The sequence below is a fragment of the Dipodomys spectabilis genome, unplaced genomic scaffold (genome assembly GCF_019054845.1).
Source record: "Dipodomys spectabilis isolate Male_0828 unplaced genomic scaffold, ASM1905484v1 ptg000127l, whole genome shotgun sequence".
In the NCBI taxonomy this organism is placed as follows: domain Eukaryota; kingdom Metazoa; phylum Chordata; class Mammalia; order Rodentia; family Heteromyidae; genus Dipodomys; species Dipodomys spectabilis.
This window is the reverse complement of record NW_024870804.1, coordinates 2,432,905-2,460,243: the sequence shown is the minus strand read 5'-3', so window position 1 is coordinate 2,460,243 and position 27,339 is coordinate 2,432,905. Positions and strand designations below refer to the sequence as shown.

The following is a 27,339-nucleotide window of genomic DNA, read 5'->3' as shown; positions in this document are numbered from 1 at the left end:
AAAAAAGGGAATGGGGCTGGGAAGTTGGCTCAGTGGTAGAGTGCTTGCCTTGCATGCATTAGGCCCTGGGTTCGATTCCTGAGCACCACATAAGCAGAAAAAAGCCGGAAGTGGCGCTGTGGCTCAAGTGGTAGAGCGCTAGCCTTGAGCTGAAGAGCTGAGGGACAGCGCCCAGGCCCACAGTTCAGCCCCCACAACCGGATCCAAAAAAAAAGGGAATGACAAAGCGGGTATGAGACAGGTATGAGTGGGAGGGAGAAAGAATGGAATACATTTGTACAAATGTAAAACCTCATAATGCAACCCCCTATTAAGCACACACATTCTAATATGAATAAATCTTAGAACCCCATGCTAAGTGAGGTAAGGACACAACGCAACACACATTATATGACTCTATGTATAGGAGATGTAAAAAGGCAAATTCTTGGAGACAGGAAGCAGATTAAGGAGGAATGAAAGCAATAATATTGGTTATAGTGCTGGGATCAGAATTGTATGATTATATGAAAAGCTGTTGCTTTGTACACTTTATGCATGTATGTACATTTTGTTTTGTTTTCTGTCAGTCATGGGGCTTGAACTCGGGACCTGGACACTGTCCCTGAATTCTTTTGCTCAAGGTAAGCATTCTACCACTTCCTGTTTTCTGGTTGTTAGTTGGAGAAAAGACGCTCATGGACTTCTCTGCCCGGCTGGCTTTTGTTGTTGTTGGTCATGAGCCTGAACTCTGGGCCTGGGCACTGCTCCTCAGCTCTTCAGCTCATGGCTAGTACTCTACCACTTGGGCCACAGCGCCACTTCCGGCTTTTTCTGCTTATGTGGTGCTGAGGAATTGAACCCAGGGCCTTGTGAATGCAAGGTAAGCACTCTACCACTGAGCCACCTTCCCTGGCCACCCTCCCTCCCCCACTCTGGGCTGGCTTGCCTACTGAGTAGCAGGATTATATATAGGAATGAGCCACCAGCACCTGGTAATGTATTTGTTTAGTACCACTATTGGAGCTTGAACTTAGGGCCTCACATTCTCACTTTGCCTTTTCACTCAAGGCTAGCACTCTACACTTGACCCACACCTTCATGTCCAGCCTTTTGACAATAAGAGTTTCATGGACTTTTCAGCCTGGGCTGGCTTCAAACAGTGATCCTCAGATCTCAGCCTCTAAGTAGCTAGGAGTACAGGTGTGAGCCACTGACATCCAGCTGATCTGTACCTTTTAAATGGATAAACTGACCAGGTGCAGTGGCTCACATCTGTAATCCTTCCGACTCAGAAGGCTGAGATCAAGAGAACTGTGGTTTAAGTATAGCAAAGGCAAAAAAGTTAATGAGATCCAAACAACCAACTTATGGGTGTTGTGTATCTTTGTCATCCTAGATATAGTGGGAAGTATAAAATAGGGTGATCATGGTTCAGGATGGGCAGGCAAAAAGAAAGGCCTTATCTGAAAAATAACTAGTGTGAAAAGAGCTGGGAGGGAGACTCAAGAGTCAGTGCAAGGTCTCTTTCATCTCATCTACCTGTCTGGTTGTCTGTCTCTGTCTACCTGTATCTATGATGAAGATTGATCCACTCATCACCATGCTGGGACCAAACCCACAGGCTCAAGCCCTCTATTACTGATCCACAGCCCAAACCTTTCAGCCTTGCAATCTCTAGTCTCAGGGCATAGGGCCGCCCGTGTGCACGCATGTGCGTGCATGCACGCGCGCACGCGCACGCACACACACACTCTCTCTCTCTCTCTGCCTCAGGACTGTTTGTTGTGGTCACTGCCTTGTGAAGCCTGGGGCTGCCAGGCTAAGGGCTCCTCAGGCTCTGTGGGCAGGAACACCTTTGCAAGGTTAGTTACAAGGCCAGCCTCTTAAATCATCCATCCTTATCTCATTCCAGAGAACACAGTTCTCTTACCAGTTCCTCCCCACCCTCTGGTTTGGTGACTTGAACGCGTGAGTGCAGTGGAAGGTGGCTGGCAGGGAGAGGGGGGAGAGCAGGTGTGTCCGTGCACGGAGTGGGTGGGAGGCATTCATGTTAGCCCAACCTCTCTGAAAGATGACCAGCGACACCCAGCATGTCATTTTTGTTCTTGTGTACTAGATCTTGAACTCAGAGCCTTGCATTCTTGCCTTTTTCTGCTCAAGACTGGTGTTCTACCAATTTAGGTTTTTTACTAGTTAATTGGAAATAAGTCTTAAGGACTTTTCTGTCCCAACTGGCTTTGAACAGATTCTTAGATCTTAACCTCCAGAGTAGCTACGATTACAGATGTGAACACTAGCACTTGGACAATCCTCAGCATTTAAAGGCAAACTTTTACCTTGGCCATGTTACTACGGGGACATTCTCTGGAAAGCGCACACACAATATCTTCCAATGAAATTATATTCAACCACTAAAAACAACAACAACTAAACCCACTAGTGGTATGCATCAGGCCCTCAATTCCAACTTTACCTCTGAAAACAATAAAAACAAAAGACAAGCATAAGCACAAAAGAAGTAAGACCAGGCTGGGCACTGGTGGCTCATGCCTGTAATCCTAGCTATGCAGGAGGCTGAGATCACAGTTGGAAGCCAGCCCAGGCATGAAAATCTGAGACTGCTATCTCCAATTAACAGCAAAAAGCCAGAAGTGGAGCTTTGGCTCAAGATGTGGAACACTAGCAGTAGCCTTGAGCGAAAAAAGCTCACAGACAGCACCCAGGTCCTGAGTTCAGGCCCCAGGACTTGCATTAAAAAAAAAGGGGGGTGGGGGAGAGAGAAGCAAGACCAAGGACCAAAAAAAGCTGCAGTTAGTAACAGAATCAACTCTGGAGCAAGATCTCCTGGGATGGAACACAACCTCACCATTTCCTGGGAGTGCCACTTAAGTTCTCAGAACCTGAGGTTTACTGTTGGGCAAAATGCCAGCTGTCAAGGACTTGCTGTACACATTAAGTGAGTTCATGCAAGCAAGGCACGTACTGCAGGGCCAGCCCCGCCCACAGTGCCTGCCACACAAGTTCTAGTTCCTAGCAGCTCCCCGGGGAGGGAAGTGGGGGATAACAGCACAGAACAGGTTTGCAATGTCTGTGGGAGAAACCAAAGGAGGATGACCCCATGCAAATACATGCTTCTGTATGCAAAGGCCCACCTTTCCCACGTTCCACAGAGAGGAAGTACACATGATATGAATTACATGTATATGAATTACATATTATAAAACATACAGTATTTTAAGGTTTGCTTGGAGATATATAGTATTACATATTATATATAATAGTCACATATATATGAATATTTACTACTACTGCTCATAATAGCGGGGAGGAAACAACAGAAATTTCACTCAAAGGGCTATAGTGTAGTACAATGGAGGGCATTTGCCTGACACACATGAGATCCTGGGTTCAAACTCCAGTACTGGAGTAGTAATAAGCCGGCTAGATACAATGGCTCCTGCCTATAAATCCTTAGGATTTGAGGATTAAGAGTTGAAGCCAAGCCTAAGCAGACAAACCCAAGAGACTCTTATCTCCAATTAACCGGCAAAAAGCTGGAAATGAAGGCATAGCTCAAATGGTAGAGTGCCAGCCTTAAGGGAAAAGCTACAGGACAGTACCCATACCTGAGTTCAAGCCCCAGTATTGACACACCTAAATACACACACACACACCCTCAAAAAGGGCTGAACTGGCCAGGTGCCTATAATCCCAGCTACTCAGGAGCCAAGACTTGAAACTGCAGTTCAAAGCCAGCCTAGGTTTATCTCCAATTAACTAGCAAAAAGACAGAAGTAGAATTGTGACTCAAATGGTGGAGCACCAAGATTGAGCAAGAAAGCGAAGGGATAGCACCTACCCTAAGAGTTCAAGCTTCCTTACCAACACACACACACATAAACACACGGGGCTGATAAAACTATATCTTTTCTATCATGACACATATGCACCAAAAATTTTCTTATAGTGCTTTATATGTGCTAATGTAGAATGAGCCTCAAGATATTCTCAGGAGACAGTTCTTGTAAAATAAAACTTCTCACTTTCTTACTAAATTAAAAACATGTGGCCGGGCCCCAGAGACTTACATCTATAATCCTAGCTACTCAGAGGCTGAGATCTGACAAAGTTCAAATCTAGCCTGTTCAAGAAGGTCCATGAGATTCTTCATTTTTGTTGTTGGAGGTGATCATGGAGCTCGAATTCAGGGCCTGAGCAGGGTCACTGTCCCTGAGCTTTTTTGTTCAAGGCTAGTGCTCTACCACTTTAAGCCGCATGGCTACTTCCATTTTTCTGGTGGTTAACTATCAGTAAGAATCTCAGAGCCTGCCGGGTGCTGGTGGCTCACGCCTGTAATCCTAGCTACTTAGGAGGCTGAGATCTGAGGATCGCGGTTCAAAGCCAGCCGGGGCAGGAGAGACCGTGAGACTCCTATCTCCAATAACCACCAGAAAAACCGGAAGTGGTGCTGTAGCTCAAGTGGTAAGCGCTTGCCTTGAGCTGAAGAACGGAGGGACAGAGCCCAGGCCCAGAGTTCAAGCCCCACGGCCGACCAAAAAAAAAAAAAGAATCTCAGAGCCTTTCCTGCCCAGGCTGGCTTTCAACTGCAATCCTCAGATCTCAGCCTTCTAAGTAGTTGGTATTACAGGTGTGAGGCACCATTGCCAGGATACCTTGAGACTTACCTCCAATTAACCACCAAAAAGCCACAAGCAGAGTTGTGGCTCAAGTGGCACAGTGTTTGCCTTAAGCAAAATAGCTCAGAAACAGCACCCAGGCCCCAAGTTCAAGCCCCAGGACCGGCATAAAACAACAAACAAACAAAAACCATATAAGCTACGTATACTTATTCTAGAAAATGCAGAAATGACAGAGATATAGAAAAAGAATTCTAATAGTAGCCAAAGGCAATTCCTGTGAGTGGAAGTGAGCTTCCTCAGAGGCTGGCCTTCTCCATGTGCACACGTATATTTGTATAACACACATGCACATTTCATGTGCATGCACACAAGTGCAGATTTGTGCACATGCATGCAAATATTTGTATTGCTGTACATATGCACACACGTGTATATGTGCCAGTATGTATGTGTAGACATGGCGTGTGTACGCTAATTATCCCCCGAATTCTACACCAGAGAGTGCCAGAAACGTCTGCAGACTAAGAGGCCTCCCCTGTAATTTGCACGCCCCCACACATCAGTTGAAAGACATTACAGACAGAGGTGGGAAAAGGGGAGCTGTTCCAGAGCCCCAAGGCCATGGGAAGGGTGAACACAGCCCAGAAGAGCTGTGTTATAGCTCTGCCTTATAGAAGACATGACTTTAGAGGAAAGGTTTTTTGTCAATTGGTTTGTGTGGATTCTTCATACGAGTAACACATACTCTGTAGGGTGTGTGTGTGTGTGTGTGTGTGTGTGTGTGTGTGTGTGTGTGTGTGTGTGTGTGTGTGTGTGTGTGTGTGTGTGTGTGTGTGTGTGTGTGTGTGTGTGTGTGTGTGTGTGTGTGTGTGTGTGTGTGTGTGTGTGTGTGTGTGTGTGATCACCAAATCCCTCCTTTAAGTTTTGCTATACAACTACTTATATTCATTTATATTTAACAAATATATTTTCATGTTTGTGAGTATATATTATGTCAATATATAAAATATATATTGACAACTTTAACCACAGCTCTACTCTAGCTTTCTGGGTAGTTTAGTGGAGATAGTCTCATAGACTTTCCTGCCTGGGCTGGCTTTGAACCTCAATCCTCAGATCTCAACCTCCTGAGTAGCGAAGATTACAGGCAAGAGCCACTGGTGCCTGGCTCATAAGATATGTGTGTGTGTGTGTGTAGATACTGGGGCTTCAACTCAGGGGCTGGGCACTGCCCCTGAGCTTCTGTTTGCTCAAGGCTAACGCTCTACCACTTGAGCCACAGCACTACTTCCGACTTGTTCAGCTTATGTGGTGCTGAGAAATTGAACCCAGGGCTTCATGCATGCAAGGCAAGCACTCTACCACTGAGCCACCTTCCCTGTCCTTAATTTTTATTATTATCATCTTTAAGTAGTTGTACAAAGAAGTTCCCATTCTACAAAACAGTATATGAATACAAGGTGTCTGACAACACTGTCACCCATTGCTCCTAACCCATCGCCCTTAATTTATTTTATTTTTTTTGTTGGTCGTGGGGCTTGAACTCTGGGCCTGGGCACTGTCTCTCAGCTCTTCAGCTCAAGGCGAGCACTCTACCACCTGAGCTACAGCGCCACTTCCGATTTTCTGGTGGTTTTTATTGGAGATAGGAGTCTCACGGTCTCTCCTGCCCGGGCTGGCTTTGAACCGCGATCCTCAGATCTCAGCCTCCTAAGTAGCTAGGATAACAGGCGTGAGCCACCAGCGCCCAGCTTCACCCTTAATTTTAATAGCTAACTTTTTTTTTTTACCTATTATGGACCAACACTGTTTCAAGGGGTTTTCACATAGCATTTCCTCAGACTCATATACAACATACACAGTTTATTTTATTATTCCTTTTATTTGCTTATTATTTTTTACATTACTGGGGGTCAAACCTGGGGTTTCCTGCATATAAAACAAGCACTCTAGCACTAAGTCCTACCTATAGACCCTGAAATATTTATAGGCACTGTCCAGTCACATAGAATGGATGGCTTCTTTTTTGTTTGGTTTAATTTGTGCCAGTCCTGGGGCTTGAACTCAGGGTCTAAATGGTAGCATTCGACCACTTGAATTACAGTTCACTTTCACCTCTTTGGTGGTTAATTAGAGAGAAGGGTCTCATGAACTTTTCTGCCCAGGCTGGCTTCAGACCTTGGTCCTCAGATCTCAGCTTCTTGCTTAGTTAGAATTATAGGTGTGAGCCACTGGTGCCCAACCAAGATCATTATACTTGTTTTATTTATTTATTTTTGGGTCGGGTCGTGGGGCCTGAATTCTGGGCCTGCGCGCTGTCTGTCCCTCAGCTCTTCAGCTCAAGGCTAGCACTCTACCACTTGAGCCACAGCGCCTCTTCCGGCTTTTTTCTTTTTGCTTATGTGGTGCTGAGGAATCGAACCCAGGGCCTTGAGCATGTAAGGCAAGTGCTCTACCACTGAGCCACCTTCCCAGCCCCTTGTTTTAGAGTAAATTCAATATCCTGTCAGGACCATGTCTGTCACTTAAAAAGACCCTTCCTGTCATGCTCAGGGACAGAACCTCAGCCTGAGTTCAAGGTCCAGGACCGGCACGTGCACACACACACAGCCCCCCTCCTGATGGACAGCTGAGCTGTCTGAACATCTCTCCTTCCCACGACTCCCCCTACCCCCATTCCCAAGGCTGGGAGTTCCTTACAAAGCCTCTTCAGGAAGGGAAGTGATATAAATTGCATCCAACCCCTTCAGGGGCCCCCCAACCCCAGAGGAGACCTACAAGGCTATTTCTGGAGCTGCCTGCCTGAGTTAGGCTAGATCTCTGTCCTGAAAGGAAAAAAAAAAAAGTTACACAGTCATCCCTGAAAACAAAATTATTGATTTGCTAAGTACAGACTAATTTTGAAGTTATAAAAGAATGGTTTTAATTTCAAATCCCAAATGCCAATAGAACTTTTGCTTATAGTGTTAACAGATACTTGATGTTTGAAAACATCAGTTAAATGACAGCAGCATTGCTACCTTACTTTGAATTTTACCTTTTTCTTTGTTTTGCACTGGTACTGGGGCTTGAATTTAGGGCCTTGAACTCACTCAGCTTTCTTTATTTTGCTCAAAGCTGGACCTCTACTACTTGAGCCACACTTCCAATTCTGACTTTTTCCTGGCTAACTGGAAATGAGGGTCTCTTAAATTTGAGTGACTTAACTGAGATCCTTGGATTTCAACCTCCTGAATAGCTAGAATTTCAGGCACTAGCTCTCCATGCTTGGCTCTGCCTAATTTCCTTCCTTCCTTCCTTTCTTCCTTCCTTCCTTCCTTTCTTCCTTCCTTCTTTCCTTCCTTCCTTCCTTCCTTCCTTCCTTCCTTCCTTCTTTCTTTCCTTCCCTTATTATTCTTTCTTTCTTTTTTTGGTCAGGCATGGGGCTTGAACTATGGGCCTGGGTGCTGTCCCTCAGGTCTTCAACTCAAGGCAAACACTCTACCACTTGAGCCACAGCGCCATTTCTGGCTTTTTCTATTTATGTGGTGCTGAGGAATCGAACCCAGGGCCTCATGCATGCAAGGCAAGTACTCTACCACTGAGCTACCTTCCCAGCCCCCTCTTTTTAAAAAAATAAATTGCTAACTATAAGCAACTGATATGCTCACCAATTTTGTCAGTGTATATAAACCCACATTCAAGAGTAGTATGTTCATAGTGTGCAATGTTCTCCAATGTTTTCTATTTCTGTTCTGTTCCATGACTGTAAAAGAACCTGGATAGGCTGGACACTGTTGGCTCACACTTGTAATCCTAGTAATTCAAAACACTGAGATTTAAGGATTATGGATCAAAGCCAGCCTAAGCACAAAAGCCTTTGAGAAAAGCCTCTTTTCTCAAATTAACTACCAAAAAAGCCAGAAGTGGAGCTGTAGCTCAAGTGGTAGAGTGCTAGCCTTGAATGAAAAAGCTAGGAAGCCAGGTGCTGGTGGCTCATGCCAGTAATTCTAGCTACTCAGTAGGCTGAGAACTGAGGAAAGCCAATAGAAGCCAAGGAAAGGCCATGAGACTCTATCTCCAATTAACCACCTGAAAACTGGATGTGGAGCTGTTGCTCAAATTGCTAGAGCACTAGCCTTGAGCAAAGTGCTCAGGGACAGCACCAAGGCCCTGAGTTCAAACTAGGACCAGCACAAAATAAAAAAAGCTAGACAAGTAAGTCTCACTGACAAGTTTTGAATATATATGGAAAACATCCCTTTAAGGGAGAGGGGGATACAGACTCCTCCCAGGTTAGCAGGTGAAACCTCAGACTCCAACCAGTAAACATCAGCCATCTTGGCAGGTGAGGTGGGTGCTGGGCAGGGACAGGGGTATTTACTCACCTTGAAGTGGAAGGAGCTGGCCGGGGACTCGCAGGAACCATTCTGCTCGCTTTTCCTTAGGCTGTAGAAGTTATCAACCCTAGAGTTGGCATTCTGGTTGGACCTGGGATCCTCAGTGATGGGGCAGATGAAGTAACCATCCTCATCATCGCTGTCCAAATCAGAGTCTCCATCTCGGCCCACTTGGGAGGTCCGGCCGCCACCGACGCCTTCCAGGCGGAAGATAAGGTCTTCGTCTGCCATGTTCCAGGGGTAGCCCAGGGATGCGTGGTCCAGCCAGAGTTACTGGGCAACTGCGGCAGTAAGGAAGATCCTGGGAGGAAGCAGAGCCAGGCATGGGTGCTGGCACCCCAAGTGAGAGCAGCAGGGCACCTCAAGACATGCAGCAGCTCACTAGTGATAGCAAGAACCACACCCGCAGAGCGAAACCTAGAGCTATCTTTCAGGGAGCAGCAGACACCATGCATTTGGGACACTTTAATAAATGTTTTAACCAGTTAAGCCAGTAGTTCCACTTCTAAGATCTGTAGGATTGGAAATGTGAGGAGCAGAAATGTCTTGGGCTTGAACTCTGAGCCTAGGTGCTGTCCCTGAACGCCTTTTGCTCTAGGCTAGCACTCTACCACTTTTGTTTTTGTTTTTAAGTCTGGTCATGGGGCCTGAACTCTGGGCCTGGGCGCTGTCCCTCAGCTCTTCAGCTCAAGGCTAGCGCTCTACCACTTGAGCCACAGCGCCACTTCCGGCTTTTTTCTTTTTGCTTAGGTGGTGCTGAGGAATCGAACCCTGGGCCTCAGGCATGCAAGGCAAGCACTCTACCACTGAGCCACCTTCCCAGCCCCCACTCTACCACTTTTAAACCATAGCACCCTTCCAGTTTTTTGGCAGTTAACTGGTAATAAGAGTCTCATGGACTTTTCTGCCCACACTGGCTTTGAATCACAATCCTCAGATCTCAGCCTCCGGAGTTAGCTAGGATTACAGACGTGAGCCACAGGCGCATAGCCAGAAATGCCTCTTAAGCAACCACAATGTTCCTTTTAGGACATAAATTAGACCAACATTTCTCTGTTTAATATCCTTCAGGTACTTATTTGTATATATGTATATAATTTTTTTTTTTTGGGGGGGGTCCGGTCGTGGGGCCTGAACTCTGGGCTTGGGCGCTGTCCCTCAGCTCTTCAGCTCAAGGCTAACGTTCTACTGCTTGAGCCACAATGTCACTTCTGGCTTTTTTCTTTTTGCTTATGTGGTGCTGAGGAATCGAACCCAGGGCCTCATGCATGCAAGGCAAGCGCTCTACCACTGAGCCACCTTCCCAGCCCTGTATATAATTTTTATTCTATATATTTACATAATATGCTTATTATATACTATGTATTTTATAACATGTACTTACACATATATACACATGTATACTATATATATATTATATAGTACATATATATATGTTTTATTTATTTTATTTGTCCTAGTACTGGGGCTTTAATTCAGGTCCTTGGTGGTTTTCATGAGCTTTTTCACTCAAGGCTGTCACAATACAAGTTGAGCCACAGCTCCACTTCTGGCTTTGCTGGAGATAAGAGTCTCATGGACTTCCCTGCCTGGGCTGGCTTTGAATCGTGATCCCAAAGTCTTAGCCTCCCGAGTAGCTAGAATTATAGGCGTGGGGCAGCAGTGCCCAGCTCCTTTTATATTCCCAATAACATCGAACACCTTATGAAGGCTGGAAAAGCAGCGCTCACTTTGCCCTATGCCCATTCTCTCCTAGCCTTGGCTGTCGTCCAGGGACAACTGTTTATACCTGTGGAACTGTGAACACTTCAAATGCGTTCCTACCCCAGCGCCTTTGTATTTCCAGTTCCCTAGGCCTGAAACAACCTTCCTATAATGGGTTCTTTCTCACCACTGAGATCCCAACTCAAAAGTCTAAATCTGAGCCTCCCCCAGATCAAGAACCACCTGCCCAAATGCATGCCTAAAGACTTCTTAGTATTTTCTTTCTTGCCTTCTTTCTCTTTTTCTTTTCTTTCTTCTTCCTTGTGCCAGTATTGGGGCTTGATCTCAGCCTCCCAAATAGCTAGGATTACAGGTATAAGCTACCATTTCCCAGCTTAGAGCATCTTTCTAGGGGTTGAATTCAGAGTCTGGGTGTTGTCCCTGAGATCTTTTTGCTCAAAGTTAGCGCTTTATCACTTGAGCCACAGCTCCACATTCAGCTTTTGGTGATAAGTGGAGACAAGTATTTCATAAACTTTCCCACCTATGCTGGCTTCCAACCACAGTCATCAGATCTTGGCTTCCTGTGCTAGAATTACAGACATGAGCCACAACTTTCTTGTTCATTTCTTTTTTCTTTTTCTTTTGGGGTGGGGGGGGTCCGGTCGTAGGGCCTGAACTCTGGGCCTGGGCGCTGTCCCTCAGCTCTTCAGCTCAAGGCTAGCGCTCTACCACTTGAGCCACAGTGCCACTTCCGGCTTTTTTCTTTTTGTTTATGTGATGCTGAGGAATCGAACCCAGGGCCTCAGGCATGCAAGGCAAGCGCTCTACCACTGAGCCACCTTCCCAGCCCTCTTGTTCATTTTCTTCCCAATAATTCTACCAGGCTGAAATTGATCTGTTTGGCTTTTACTGTTGCTCACTGGGTAGTTCAGGAAGTGCCTGGAAGAGAAGGCACTCAGTGCACTTTCCTGGAATAAACAAGCACCTCCAAGGATGTGCTCCGCAGCCTAAAAACTGCTAACAGCACTAACTGCACACCCGGGAGGCTGGTTACTTAAACTGCTGTGCATCTTCCTCCACCAGGAAGTACTGTGACTGCTAGATGGAAAGAGGAAGCTCTGATAAGCACAGGCTTGCAAAGATAGTCACGACCCAGTTCAGTGAGATTATAGGATAGAATGCTCAGCTAACTGGTAATTCATGCTCATTTTTACAGCCACTGTGTTTTTAGCAAAAGCTCTAAGAACGGGATGGGGAAGAGATTCATCTTTTCCACAGTGCTGGGATACTAGACAAGCTTCATTTACCCCTTCCTCACACCACAGTCAAAAATTATCTGAAAATGGATCGAAGACTTCATTATAATGGTAAATCTGCTAGGCACCGGTAGAGCTCATGCCTGTAAATTTCCTGCCCAGGCTAGCTTTGAACTGTGATCCTCAGATCTCAGCTCCCTGAGTAGCTAGGATTACAGGTGTAAGACAATGATACCTGACCTTTATCTATTTTGCTCAAGGCTGGTACTCTACTACTTGAGCCACAGCTTTACCTCTGGCTTTATGTTGGTTAGTTGAAGTCTCCTAGACTTTTGTGCTGGGGCTGGTTTTGAACCACAATCTTCAGAATTCAGTCTCCTGAGTAGCTTAAAGGCCTAAGCCACTCATGCCTGGCTGCTGTTTTTCAATCTTGTATTCTGTTATCCTTTGTTTGTTAACGCTCTGCCTATTTACAGTTTGTGAAACTCCATGTCTTTTGCTAAATTTGTTTCTTACCCTTTGGCCAAGACAGAGTCTCCAAACTGGAGCCAAGATCAAAGAGATTTGATCCTACTTGCAATTCAAATCTCTTGGTCACCTGTTCCCAGCCTCAGTGCCTGCTCTGTTTTGCCCAGGTCACTGCTTGGCCACCGTCCCTGCTGACTGAGTCAGAGTTGCTGGTGGGTTGACCAGACACAGCATCTCTGGGGGCTAAGATGGTGTCAGGGAAAAGCTAGAAACACAGCTTCAGCTGCAGACCCCAGGCACTTGCTCAGTGCTTAACTACAGCGGCAGAAGCCTGGCTGTCAGATGAAAAAATCCTGGCTCTGCTACCAAGAACCTTGCCAAATTAATCTACCTTGCAAACTCATTTATTTATTTATTTATTTACTTACTTACTTATTTGCTATTCCAGACCAGTTTGAACTCAGGGCTTAGGTGCTGTTTCTTCTTTTGCCCAAGGCTCTCTACCACACGGAGACACAGCACTACCGGCCTTTTCTGTTTATGTGGTACTGAGAAATTGAACCCAGGGATTCAAGCATGGTAGGCAAGCACTCTACCACTAAGCCACCTAGCATTTTTGCTGGCTCTTTTGGAGATGGAATTTTGTGGCGTTTTTTGCCCAAGATGGCTTCAAACCTTGATGTTCAGATCTCAGCCTCCTAAGCAGCTAGGATTACAAGTGTGTACCACCAGTGTCTTTACAGCCAGGTTACTGTGGTTCCACAGCTAGTGCATAGAGCTTGTAAGAACCGTAGCCTATGATCATATCCTACCACCAACCTAACATCCTGACTCCGGTACCCCAGAGCTGCTGCAGACAAGCAGCTATGATCTTGCCTGGCACTGAGCATTGTACTCACACACCAGGCGTGTCCAGAACTGAGTGCTCCTGGTCTGCCTTGTAGCTTCTGAACCGTCATGAATCTGCTCTTGATGCAGGTATGGTTGCTGTCAAAGATTCTTTTCTCCCGGCACAGCGCTAAGCACTTGGCCCCTCGGAATAAGGACTACATTTCCCAGACTCCTTTGCAGCACGCTGTAACCAACCTCTGGCCAATAGGATATAAGCAGAAGGGCTGCACACAACTTTTAAGGGAGGGCTCTTAATCTTCCCATTTCCCCCTTCCTTCTGGTTGGAAAGCAGGTGTGATTGCTAAAGCAGATCTATTATAGCCACAAGGTGCAAGCAAAGTGCAAAGCCATGAGACAGCACCTGGGTCTCTCACATCACAAGGCAGTATTAATCTTCTTGGGGACTTACAATCTCCATAGTTTGATATCTAAATCTGTATCATCTATTGTAATCTTTTTTTTTCCCCTTGTTAATCCTACCTGGGCTGGCAGCCCTTTCTCTTCCATGCCATAAAATGTCACATCCCTCATGATAAACTGCCTGGGAAAGGTCAGCCTGGGAAACTGTGGCCTCAATCCATGTCCTAAGTTGGCAGTTGCTCTCCCATTTGTACAGGAAGACAGGCTCCTGGGGGTCTTCCATTCCCCCAGATTGGCAAGGGATTCTTTTTTTTTAAAAAAATATTTTTTGTTATTATAAAGGTGATATGTAGAGGGCTTACGATTATGTAAGTTAGGTACTGAGTATATTTCTTTCTGGACAATGTCTCCCGGTTTTTCCCTCCTGTCCCCATCCACAAGTTGTACAGTTCATTTTCAACAGTGTCCAGTGGGCGCCACTGCTGTAATTGTTCATCCATTGTCCCTCCATTTCTGTGCCCCCTTATCCTCCCAAAGACAGACAAACAAATCAAACAAAAACAACAAAGAAAAAACCCTCATTTCCATTTCCCAAAGTTCATTTTGATAAATATCTGATCAGAGGCACATAAGCACTGCGCCTTTGTGTTTCTCCCCAAGAGTGTCCTTCTCTGGCCTCACTGTGTGCGAATGCCTACAGTCCTGTGTAATCCATCATGTCCTTCTGCATATTAGCGAAAACATGCCATTTGCCTTTCTGAGTTTGGCTTACCTCACTTAACATGATTTGTTCTAGGTCAATCCATTTCCCTCTTGCAAGGGATTCTTTTTTTTTGGTCGGTTGTGGGGTTTGAACCTGGGGCCTGGGTGCTGTCCCTGAGTTCTTTTGCTCAAGGCTAGCATTCTACAGTACTCCACCTCCAGTTTTTGTTGTTTGGTTTTTGTCGGTCGTGGGGCTTGAACTCTGGGCCTGGGCACTCCCCTCAGCTCTTCAGCTCAATACTAGTGCTCTACCACTTGAGCCACAGCGCCACTCCCGGCCTTTTCTGTTTATGTGGTGCTGAGGAATCGAACCTAGGGCCTCATGCATGTGAGGCAAGCACTCTACCACTGAGCCACCTTCTCATCCTCTCCATTTCCAGTTTTCAGGTGGTTCATTAGAGATAAGAGTCTCACAGACTTTTCTGCCCCAGCTGGCTTTGAACCGCGATCCTCAGATCACAGCCTCCTGAGTAGCTAGGATTACAGGCGTGAGCCACCAGCCCCCCGGCGGACAAAGGATTTTGTTAACCCAGAACTACAACCCAGCTCCGGACTCCTGTTCTGACATCAGGCCTCCTGTTAATCTCCACCTAACTTATTCTTTCCTCAGCCAAAGACAGAGCTTGCTCCTGTGAACAGAGAGCCCGAACGCAGGACCCAGTGTCTTCCCCTCAGGCCCAGACACACCCCAAGAAAGTATTCCCAAAGACAGGCGGAGTCAGGGACCCCAACTCCAACCCTACTCTGCCCCTTGCCCTTCGTGACTTCAGCTCTGGCCTGAGCAGTCCCAGAGGACCTGAGGGCGAGAGGCAGTCAGCTCTGCCCCCACTGCGGTGCTGGCACAAAGCCAGTGCTGAGATGGCTGTCACCAGCATTATTTATCACCAGGCAGGCTGGCAGCCCAAACATCTGGTTAGTGGCAGGCCAGCTTCTTCTCAGGGAGCAGGCTATTTGAGGCTCTCGTCATGAGACCCACTCTCTGAATCTTGCTATTCAGGGGTACTCTGGCAGCCAGGAGAGCAGGAAACCACACTTGCAAAGCTTGGGGCAGGCCTGGGGGGGGTCAAGCCCAGTGACAGCTGGACTTCCTGGGACCTCCCTCACCACGGGGCCTGCCTATGGCAGAAGCAGCTGCAATATTCCCACCCCACCCCCAACTCCAGGAGCCAGCAACCAAGAGCAAATATGGCCTGCCCTGCCCTGGCCACACATGGCAAGACACGAGAGCATACCTTGTCAGTGAAGCAGGATACAAAGGTAACTACAGGACGCTTCACGTACTTTTTTTTTGGCGGGGGGAGGACACTAGGGATAAAGCTCAGGATCTCAACCTTGCAGCTCTAGCAATTGAGCCACTCAGTCCTCGTGCATTTAGTTTGTACTTCAGACAGGGTCTCACACTTTTACCCAGTCCCATTTTATACTGGGATTCTCCTACCTGTGCCCCTCAAGGAGCAAGGATTACAGGTATGCCAGCTGTTTGCATTGTTTTTTTTTTCCTCAGAAGAAAATGAGGCTGGGAACTGGCTGCTCATGTCTAAACCCTAGCTACTCAGCAGGCTGAGATCTGAGAATCACAGTTTATAAAGCCAGAGCAGAAAAGTGTTTGCCAATTCTTATCTCCAGTTAACCAGCAAAAAGCCAGAAGTGGAGGTATGGTTTAAGTGGCAAAGCACCAGCCTTGAGTGAAAAAAGCTGAGCAAGAGCTGGAGGCCCCCGAGTTCAAGCTCCAGTACTGGCACAAAAAAAGAGAAATGACAACTCAATGCTGGGGTCCAAGGTGGCCCAGAACGAGCCTGGAATTCTCCCATAGTGGCCTTCAGATTCAGGGGCCACTTCCGCCTAGCCCAGCAGCTCCCTTCACTGCCAAGTACAAGTTGGCATCAAGTGCTTAGAGGCAGTAGTGTGTGGCCAGTCCTTCACGTGTGTTATTTGTCTGTCTTATTTCTGTTGAGGCTCAGGAGAGCTCACGCTCATTTCCTGTCACCACCCCCTGCAGCGCCAAAGTCACACCTTCCTTCTCATGCTGAGAGGAATTTAGCCAGCAGCAGACAGGCTTGAAAGCCACCAGAGTGGGATGGGCCTGGAAGGGTGGGGGGAGAGCAGAAAGGCACCAGTAGAGACAAAGCCGTAGTCATCACACTAGGAGATTAGAGAAACACAGGCTGCGTGGCCTACAAGCAGAAAGATCAGAGTTCAAGGGCAGCCTGGACTAAATAGAAAACTATGCCTTAAAAAAAAAATACAGGGCTGGGAAGGTGGCTCAGTGGTAGAGCGCTTGCCTTGCATGCCTGAGGCCCTGGGTTCGATTCCTCAGCACCACATAAGCAGAAAGAAAAAAGCCGGAAGTGGTGCTGTGGCTCAAGTGGTAAAACGCTAGCCTTGAGCTGAAGAGCTGAGGGACAGCGCCCAGGCCCAGAGTTTAGGCCCCACGACCGGACCCCCCCCCCCAAAAAAAATACAAAACAAAGGAGGAGGTTAACAATGCTTGATAGGAAATGTACTCATTACCTTGCTCGTGTAACTGTAACCCCTCTGTACAGTATTTTTACAATAAAAATGTATAAAAAATACACCCAATATATTGCCTGACAGTTCACATTCTGCAGCATGGGGCCAGCGTTTGGAGCCTGGGCTCCTCTGAGTAAGAGCAGACCAAGTGGAGCAGGCTGTGACCACTGCGGGACTGTACCTAATGGGGCAGTGCTCAGCTGCTGCTAATCCTGTCTTTCTGTTTTGTGTCAGTCCTGGGCTTGAACACTGTCTGGCTTGAACAGGTTCTAGGCACTGTCCCTGAGTATTTCTGCTCAAGGCTAGTGCTCCACCACTTTGAACCACAGCTCCACTTCCGGTTTTCCGGTGGTTAATTGGAGACAAGTGTCTCACGGACTTTCCTGCCTGCACTGGCTTTGAACTGTCATCCTCAGAGCTCAGCCTCTTGAGTAGCTAGGATTATAAGCATGAGTCACCAACACCTGGCATCCCTTAGCTTTTTTGCTCAGTGTTCTACCACTTGAGCCACAGTTTCACTTTTGACTTTTTGGTGGTTAATTGGAAATAAGAGTCTCATGGACTTTCCTGCCTGGGCTGGCTTTGAACTGTAATCCTCAGATTGAAGCATCCTGAGCAGCTAGGACTACAGGCATGATCCACCAGCACCTAGATTTGTATGTGTATGTGCATTACAGTACTGGGACTTGAACACAGGGCCTCATGCTCTCCCTTGTTTTCACCCAAGGCTGGCACTCTACCACTTGAGCCACAGCTCCACTTCCAGTTTTGGGGTGGTTAATTGGAAATAAGAGTCCCATGAAGGAAGAAAAAAAGAAAGAAAGAAAGAGTTGGGGCTGGGAAGGTGGCTCAGTGGTAGAGCGCTTACCTTGCATACATGAGGCCCCGGGTTCTATTCCTCAGTATCACATAAGCAAAAAGAAAAAAGCCGGAAGTGGCGCTGTGGCTCAAGTGGTAGAGCGCTAGCCTTGAGCTGAAGAGCTGAGGGACAGTGCCCAGGCCCAGAGTTCAGGCCCCACGACCGGACCCCCCCGCAAAAAAAAAAAAAAAAGAGTCCCATGGACTTTTCTACCCAGTCTGGCTTTGAGCCATGATCCTCAGATCTCAGCTCTGAGTAACTAGGAATACAGGAATGGAATACAGGAATGAGTCGCCAGCTCCTAGCCAATCAACATCTTTCTGCTCTGTACTTTATGTCTTCCCGCTCTGTACTTTACATGTTTTACTGTATTATCAAGCCTTCAGCATTCATGTTAGTGTCTCATTAATGTCTGCACCCCAGCTTGCAGCAGATAGATGCTCAAAGGCAAACACTTAAACTATTGAGAGAAATAGTACTTCATGTCAGAACATAAGGGCAGGTTTCCAGCAGCCCTTGCCCGTCTGACTCTTCCTCCCTGATGTCTCAGGCTGCCTTCCTACAGGCCCAGAACCAGTTACCACCCTGCAGGGCCAAGCTTGCCTCCCGTCCCTGGCTGCACACTCTGTATCTCTCGCCCCATGCCTCCTTTCCCACTCAAGGGCAACCCTGTTTGTTCCTGTAAGATTCAGTTCCAATTCTGACTTCCTCCTAAAAGCCTGCCCTAGGACATTTCCTCCCCTATTAAAACAGAAGACATGGCTGGGAAAGTAGCTCAGTGGCAGAGTGCTTGCCTCGTTGCATGCATGAGGCCCTGGGTTTGATTCCTCAGCACCACATAAGCAGAAAAAGCCGGAAGTGGCACTGTGGCTCAAGTGGTAGAGCCCTCGCCTTGAGCTGAAGAGCTGAGAGGCAACGCCCAGTCCCAGAGTTCAAGCCCCACAACCGATGACAAAAAAGCAAAAACAAAAAACAAACAAACAAAACAGCTGGGTGCTGGTGGCTCACCCCTATAATCCTAGCTACTCAAGAGGCTGAGATCTGAGGATCGAGGTTCAAAGCCAGCCTGGGCAGGAAAGTCCATGAGACTCTCATCTCCAATAAACCACAAGAAAACCAGGAGTGGCGCTGTGGCTCAAGTGGTAGAGCACTCACCTTGAGCTGAAGAGTGTAGGGACAACGCCCAGGCCCAGAGATCAAGCCCCACGACCGACAAAAATAAAAACAACAAAAAAACACAGAAGACAGCAGAGTCCCAATCCAGGGGGTTGTTTGAAAAATTCAATGCACCAGGTCACTGGTGCCTGGCGCAGACAGCACTAGAACTTCTATCAGCTGCTATTACACACCAACAACCCCCCAGTTCTTCACACACATGCCCCCAAAGAACTTTGTTCCTTTCAGGCTTTCTTCCCCTCCCTCCCTTCCTTTTCTTTCTTTCTTTCTGTGTGTGTATTCACACACAGGGACTTGGAATTAAAGACATCACACTCTCACTTGGCTTTTTTGCTCAAGGCTGATGTTCTACCACTTGAATCACACCTCACTCTTTTTTGTAGGTCATGGGGGGAAGGGGACTTGAACTCTGGGCCTGGGCGCTGTCCTTCAGCTCTTTAGCTCAAGACAGTGCCACTTCCGGTTTTCTGGTGGTTTATTGAAGATAAGTGTTTCACGGCTTTCCTACCCGAGCTGGCTTTGAACCGCAATCCTCAGATCTCAGTCTCCTGAGTAGCTAGGATTACAGGCGTGAGCCACACCTCACTTTCTGCTGGTTAGCTGGAGACAAGAGTCTCACACTTTTCTGCCTAAGCTGGCTTCAAACTGGGATCCTCAGATTTCTGCCTCCTGAGTAGCTAGGATTAAAGGCATGAGTGAGCTACCAGGATACAGTCCAGGTATTTCAGTAAGCATTTCTTTTGTACCCAGACCAGTCTGAGTGGTGGGCAGAATAATGGCCCCTCTGGAGACGTATACCTTCCAAACCTTGGAATCTATAAATATGTGACCTTTTATGGCAAAAGGGGCTTGGCAGAGGTGATTAATAGGAAAGTCATACTGGATTGGTTGGGCATTACATCGCAAAGACAGGAGAATCTCAGGAAGAAGAGGAGGGCCAGGAGAAGCCGGGGCTATATACACACAGGGAGACATGTGGGGCTGGCAGTGAGGTCCTTAACTCAGTGGTAGAGCCCTTGCCGGACATGCACAAGGCCCGGAATTCATCCCCAGTACCAGATCCAAAACCCAAACCAAACAAAACCAGGAAGGTTTGAAGATGCCACACGGCAGTTGTGAAGGAACAGGAGGCCATAAACCAAGGAATGCCAGAAGCCTCTAGGAGCTGGAGAAGGCAAGGGAATAGGCTGCGGTAGATCACACCTTTATCCCAGCTACGGAGGGAGCAGAAACAAGGAGGATCAAGATTTGAGGCCAGCTAGGGCAAAAAGTTGGTGAGACTCCTCTATCTGAATGAATAAGCTGGTACTGATGGTATGCATGTGTAATCCCAGCTATGCACAGGGCAGAAAATAGGAAGAACCTAGTCCAGACTAGCCCACCACAGTCTCAGGATTCAATCCAAAAAGCCATTAAGGTAAAAAGACCTGGGGGCATGATTCCAATGGTAGAGTGCATACCTAGCAAATGTGAGGACCTGAGTTCAAACCCCAGTACACACACACACACACACACACACACACACACACACACACACACACACACACACACACACACACACACAGAGGAATGGATTTACAAGAGCTTCTTAAATGGAATATAACCCCACTGACATTCTGACTTTAGAACCTCTCCCCCCAGAACTGAAACATAGTAACTTAGTGCTGTCTTAATCTACTTTAATCTACTAAACTTGCCCAGCCACAGCCTCAAGGGGCTCAAATTTATAATCCTATAATCCTAGCTACCCAGTAGGTTTCCATCTAAGGATAAGCAATTCAGTAAGCCCAATCTGAGGAATTCTTATCATCAAGTAACCAGCAAAAAGCCAGAAATGGAGATATGGCTTAAGTGGTAGGGTATGAGCCTTGAGCCAGAAAATTTAAGAGAGGCTGAATTCAAGTCCCAGTATGGATGACCAAAAAGCAAATAAATACATAAAACAAAATAAATAAATAAATAAAACATCCTAATGCAACCTTATCTTACTTGGTGGCAACTTTGCCCCCTCAGACGGCTCACGATACCAGAAGCTCATGCCTGTAATTCTAGCTCCTCAGGAGGCTGAGAACGGAGTACTGAAGTTCCAAGCCAGCTTGGTCAGGAAAGTCCATGAGACTTTTATCTCCAATTAACTACCCCAAAGCCTGAAATGGAGCTGGGGCTCAAGTGGTAAAGCCAGCCCTAGGACTGGCATGTACATGTACATGCACATGCACACACACACACAGAGCTGAGGGGTGAAGGCCCTGAGGGCAAGCCCTAGTACTGTCAAAATAGATAAAAATAAAATAAAAACACATAGAGTCACAGTACAATGAAGAATTACCAGATTATAGAATGGAAATGTCTACAGTGTAAGACTAGGCAGCCTTTCCAGTGGAATGATACAGAGTTTTTCCTACTCTCTCCCTTCTCTCCTCTCCTCCTTCAAAACCAATCTCCACCCCTCACAGAGACAGAGAAACAACTGACTGGTGCCAACAGCAACCTGCTATGGAAACCCCACAGCCGAATCAACGGTGGCTCTGCTGAAACACTCAAGGAAATATCACCCGCTGAACTTGGTTCCCAGAACGTTTCAGAAATTAGAAAACTGTGCCACAGAAGACAAAGCAGAAAGGATTGTAGTTAGAGCTTCAGTTAGCAAAATGCACAAACATGATTTGAATTTTAATGTTTGGGGTTTTTTTTCTCCTTCAGAATTAAATCTGTCAAAAAGATGAATGTTTGAAGCCAGCCCAGGGGAAAAAATGTCTGTGAGACTCCATCTCCAAAATAGTCAGCCAAAATAAACAAATAACCAGCAAAAGGCTGGGCTGGGGGCGTGGCCCAAGTAGTAAGAATGCCAGCTGAGCAAGCAAGTTGAATGAGCATGAGACCCTGAGTTCAAACTGAAGTCCTGGCAGTCAGTCAGTCAGAGATTTTTAATAGTACCATTACTGTTTTCTTTGGCTTCAGGTATTACATTGGTAAGATGACAAGAACAAAAAGAAAAATAATTGTAAAAGTAAAAAACTTTGTATAACATAAAAAGTTTGAAAAGCTCTTGAAGAACATCTCATATTATTACCAAAAGTTGGCCTATATGTCTATATATCTGCACATTTTACCTCTATTTGGAATTTTTAGAAATGTACCCTCTGTATAAGTTCTTCCTAGAACTCATCAACTACTGGTAGTCTTTTCTGATGGAAGCACTCCATATTTTAGAAATAGAGCATGTGCTGGTGGCTCATGCCTGTCATCCTAGCTACTAAGGAGGCTGAGATCTGAAGATCGTGGTTCAAAGCCAGCCAGGGAAGAAAGTCCATAGGATTTATCTCCAATTAACCACTAGAAAACCAGAAGTGGCACTGTGGTTCAAAGTGACAGAGTACTAGCCTTGAGTGAAAAAGCTCAGAGACAGTACCCAGGCCCTGAGTTGAAGCCCCATGACCGACAAAAACAAAAACAAATCCTTTTAGTCTTCCACTAAACACTGTCCATGTGTGGCCCCAGTAGGTCAGACCAGGAATATGTCTCCTACTTCATACTGAACTGTGTTTGCATCACTCTCTCAGTGGCCAGACCACATGAGCAAGTCAAACAAACATGTCCCAGCCCAGAATGCAATGCACACCACCATACACACCATACAAGACATCACATGAATGAATGAAGACAAGCTGGGAGAATGACTTCTGGGTCATTATCAGGGGTTCTGGCTGAGCCCCCACGTGGAAAAGGCAAAACCTAGATTATGCAGAATGTAGTAGAAAGCACCACAAACAAGATCAGATCACCTAAGACCTTTAGGATAAACAGATCTGAGTTCAAGTTCTAGATCAAGCTAAGCAATGTAAAAATCTGAAAAATTCTTTCATTCAACAAGGTGGAGCTAAGCAAGCATGATAGAAAAGAGTTGAGGAAGTTGGCTAGGAAAAGCCACCATGGCAAACACAGTCAGCAGGCCACCATGGATCCATGTTCCTCTACCCCATAACGGATGTATGACCCATTTTGGCCAATGGAGTTGGACAGAAAAAATGGTTCCTTTGAGTGCTGGTGGCTCATACCAGGAATCCTAGTTAATATTCAGAAGGCTGAGATCTTAGGATAGAGAGACCTGAAGCCAGCCCAGGTAGGAAAGCCTGTGGGATTCTTATCTCCAACCACTAGAGTGTGGCTCAAATGGGAGAGCACTAGCACTGAGGAAAAAAGCTAAGGGATACCACACAGGCCCTGAGTTCAAGCCTCAGTACAAGAGGAAGGAGAGAGGAGAGGGGAGAGAGGAGAGGAGGGGAGGGGTGGAAGAGAGGGGAGGGGAAAGAGGAGAGGGGAGAGAGGGGAGGGGAGAGAGAGAATAGGGAGAAGGGGAGAGAAGGGGAGAGGAGGGGAGAGGAGGGAGGAGGGGAGAAGGAGAAAAGGGAGAGAGAGGGGAGCGAGAAGGGAGAAAGAAGGGAGAGAGAGAGGAGAGGAGGGGAGAGGACCAGCTTCCAGGCCTACCAGCAGCCCACTTCAAAGGCTCTGGCCAGCTGGCCTGCCTTCCCTGTGGTCCTGTCCAGAACAGATTCTCCCCAATGTAGCTCCTCAGGACCCCCTGGAGATGGGCTCCCTGTCCTGCGTTTCCAATACGCCGTACCCTCTCCTCTGTACCTTACAACACCTATCCAAGGCTGCCCTCCTGTCTCATCTCCTGGCTAACCTAGTCCAATTCATCTGCTCTTCCCTTAGGCCTTGTTATGGCAAGGTCGCAGGACCCCCCCCACCCACCCAAGAAGACCACCGAGAGTCAGACTCTACAGCTGTTTTATTTAAACAGGCTGCAGCTCGGGCCTTGTCCTACACTCCGACACAGTGGAGCCCAGGAGGAGAGCCCCAAGCTAAGGATTTGCAGGTCTTATAAAGGCACACAATCAAGCAGGTGTTTGGATTACCACCACCTGTTGCTTTGCTAGACAGAAACAAGCAACAAGTGGCCACTGCCTCAAACTTTAACCTTTCAGCCTCAGCTGAGATGTCACCTCCTCCAGGAAGCCTCTTCTGAGTCCCAGGCAGCAGGCACTATTCATTCCATTGTATACATAGGGAAGCTGAGGAAAGAGAGAGGTTTCATGATTTGTCCCACCTCAAATATCTAAAAAGTAGGTGAGGTGGGTTTGAAACTAGCCTGAAGGAATCCAGGGCTTTGCATGTGGTCACTTCCTGAGCCAGAGGTTCTAAAAGCCTCAATCATGGTCCAGGGACCCCAGCAGAACCAACAGCAGGAGCTTACCTGAAATTAGTCAGAAATTCCTATGCCAGGCCTTGGTGGCCAATTTCCTGTATTCCTAGCTACTCAGGAAGCTGAGATCTGAGGATCAGGGTTGGAAAACCAGCCTCAGGAGACAAATCCCAGGCTCTTATCGCCAACAAACCAATAAAAAGCTGGAAGCAGAGGTATGGCTCAAGTGGTAGAGCACCAGCCTGAGAGAAAAAGCCAAGGGAGAGCTTGAGAACCTGTGTTCAAATCCCAGTAAAGAAAGAAAAAAGAAAAGGAAAGGAAAGAATGGGGAGGGGGGGCAGAGGGCTGGTGGGAAGAATGGTAGGGAGAGAAAGTAATACAAATCTGGGAGCCTCGTTCCAGACCTCTGGGGAATGAAATTCTAGGGTGGGCCACCAATGGAGGGAGAGGTTAGATGAGCTTCCTGACATTGTCTGCCTCTTAGCCCCCTGGGCGTAAGCTCTTTCCTGTGGCTACCAGGTCTAGGACGGCTAACAGAGAGAGAAGGGAATGCAGGCCACCATTGACTTCCCAGCCTTTTGAATCTCTGGGACTTCCAGTCTGGGGCAGCTTTTGCCTTATCTCCTTATGTTCAAGACTCAACCCTTGGGCTGAGAAGTTGGCTCAGTGGTAGAGTGCCTGCCTAGCATGCATGAAGTCCTGGTTTGATTCCTCAACTCCACAGAAAAAGTCACAAGTGGTGCCGTGGCTCAAGTGGTGGAGCACTAGCCTTGAGCACAGAGAGGCTCAGGGACAGCACACAGGCCCCCAGTTTAAGCCCTAGGACAGGCAAAAAAAAAAAAAAAAAAGGACTCAACTTTCTGATCCTTTCTGTGCTCATGGCCCTGGCTGCATGCCTTTCCAACAGCAACTGAACAACGCCCCAACCCACACTCCTCCCAGATGAGGATGCTGTCCCCGTTCTAACCACTATCTCCTTCACTCCACTGGATGATTGTCAGCTGCTGCATCAGCAGAAACCTGCTCCCCTCCAACAAAACCTCTTCCTTTTCTGTTGCTATTTTGTGCCAGTATTGGGTGCTGTCCCCTGAGCTATGTCATTCAAGGCTGCTCTGCCACTTGAGCCTCATCAACTCCACTGTCAGATCTTTTGGCTTGTTAACTGGAGTAAGAATCTCAAGGATTTCCTGTCCAGGCTGGCTTTCGACTGTGATCCTCAGATCTCAGCCTCCTGTGTAGCTGCGAATATAGCTGTGTTCCACTGGCACCCAGTTAGAACCTCAAGCTTTTCATCACTCCAGCCAACCACTTCTAGTTTGCCTCTAGAGCTGATCTTGAAACTTTTCTGCCCCAGGTATAAGAGAAGGACTAGAGCTCATCCAAAGCAACAATAGAGCAGCCAGGAATGGTGAATCGCAGTGAGGAAATCTGTTTGTTTGCCCTGTTTTCTGCACACTGCTCCCAGACTCTTGGCAACCTGCTGCCAGCCCTACCCAGGACTAGACAAGCTTTCTTTGGGGGTCTATGACCAGGTGCAGCATAAGAAGCAGAGAAAGATACCCCTTTTCAAGGGGTGGAACAACTTGGCCTGAGTCCCGAGGGCAGGACACAGGCAACCAGCCACGGAGTTTTTGGAAGCCCCATTCTTTCCAGCAGACAGCCAAGGGCGGGCGGGGAACATGGGAGGGAGGCCCTGGGAGTCCGGGGCAGAAAAGGGGGCGCCGCGGGGAGGTTTCTAAGGGTTTGGCCCACACCACCTGCTCCGGCGGGCATCGCTGTCCACACCTCCTCCAGGCAGCCTTCCAGCCCGCACCCCCCCCCCCCCGCGTCCCCCCCACCCAGCCCGTCCACGCGGCTCCCGCTCCCGGCGGCTACTGGGGGCCTCGGTCTCCCGCTCCCTGAAATCCGCTTCGGTTGAGGGAGCGCCAGCCACGGAGCACCCAGATCCGGACGGGGGCGGCTCCGGCCCCGGGCACACAGCGCGGGTCGGCCCCGGGGCGCGGCCGGGCGGGTTCCCCGCGAGCCAGGGGCGGCGCCCGGACGCGGGGCGCACGTGTCCCCGCGCCCGCCGACCCCCAGGGCCGCCGCACACGCGAGGCCGGGCGTGAGCTGGGAGCGGGGCCGGGGGTCAGGGGGCGGGGGGTCCCGAGCAGGCCTCGGGGTCGGGGTGTCCCCGGGCAGGCCAAGGGGCCGGGGTCAGGGATCGGGGTCCCGGGCAGGCCTCGGGGCCGGGGTCAGGGTCGGGGTCCCGGGGCAGGCCTCAGGGTCGGGGTCCCGGGCAGGCCTCGGGGCCGGGGTCAGGGTCGGGGGTCCCGGGCAGGCCTCAGGGTCGGGGTCCCGGGCAGGCCTCGGGGCCGGGGTCACGGGTCGGGGGTCCCGGGCAGGCCTCAGGGTCGGGGTCCCGGGCAGGCCTCGGGGGCCGGGGGTCACGGGGTCGGGGGTCCCGGGCAGGCCTCGGGGCCGGGGTCAGGGATCGGCGGTCCCGGGCAGGCCTCGGGGCCGGGGGTCACGGGTCGGGGTCCCGGGCAGGCCTCGGGGCCGGGGGTCAGGGGGTCGGGGTCCCCGGGCAGGCCTCGGGGCCGGGGTCACGGGCAGGCCTCGGGGTCCTGAACCCCGACGCCGCCGCTCACCGGCGGGGCGCCCCCATTTGATAGATCCGGGGAGGAGGCGCGCCGAGCGCCGCCCGGGGCCCGCAGCCCGCCCGCTCCTACCTCCCGCAGGGGCAACCGGCGGCGGCGGCGGCGGTCCGCGGTCTCGAGGCTCCGCAGGGGCGGGCGGAGGCTCGAGGCTCCGAGGTCCGGAGTGCGGCGCGGGCTGCGGGCTGCGGGCCCCCGGGCGTGTCGGGGAGCGGCGGGCAGGGTGCGGTGCTCCGGGGAGCCTGGGGGGTCCGGGGCGGCGAGGCGGGAGCGAGGAGCGGCGACGCGGGCGACGGGTCCCGCAGGGAGCGGAGCGGAACGGGGCGCCGCGGGGGCGGGGGCTGCTGCGTGGCGCGGGCGGCGCGGGCGCCCCCTGGTGGCCGCCGCCGCCGCTGCCTGGAGCTGGTGCGCGCGTGCGCACACCACACACAGACTCAGACTCCCCTCTCCCTCTCCCTCTCCCTCTCCCTCTCTCTCTCTCTCTCTCTCTCTCTCCTCTCTCTCTC

At 48.9% G+C, this 27,339-nt stretch overlaps 1 protein-coding gene across 1 annotated transcript in view; it reads right to left on the bottom strand.

Moving 5' to 3' along the window:
• Nucleotides 1-26,949, bottom strand: part of Eef2k (eukaryotic elongation factor 2 kinase) — a 66,568-nt gene extending 39,619 nt beyond the window's left edge. The window contains exons 1-2 of the mRNA XM_042689839.1: nt 26,909-26,949; nt 8,990-9,302 (exon numbers count right to left, since the gene is read on the bottom strand). Coding sequence (XP_042545773.1) covers nt 8,990-9,232 — 243 coding nt within the window. The 5' untranslated portion in view covers nt 9,233-9,302; nt 26,909-26,949. The remainder of the gene's footprint in view (nt 1-8,989; nt 9,303-26,908) is intronic.
• Nucleotides 26,950-27,339: the final 390 nt, after the last annotated feature.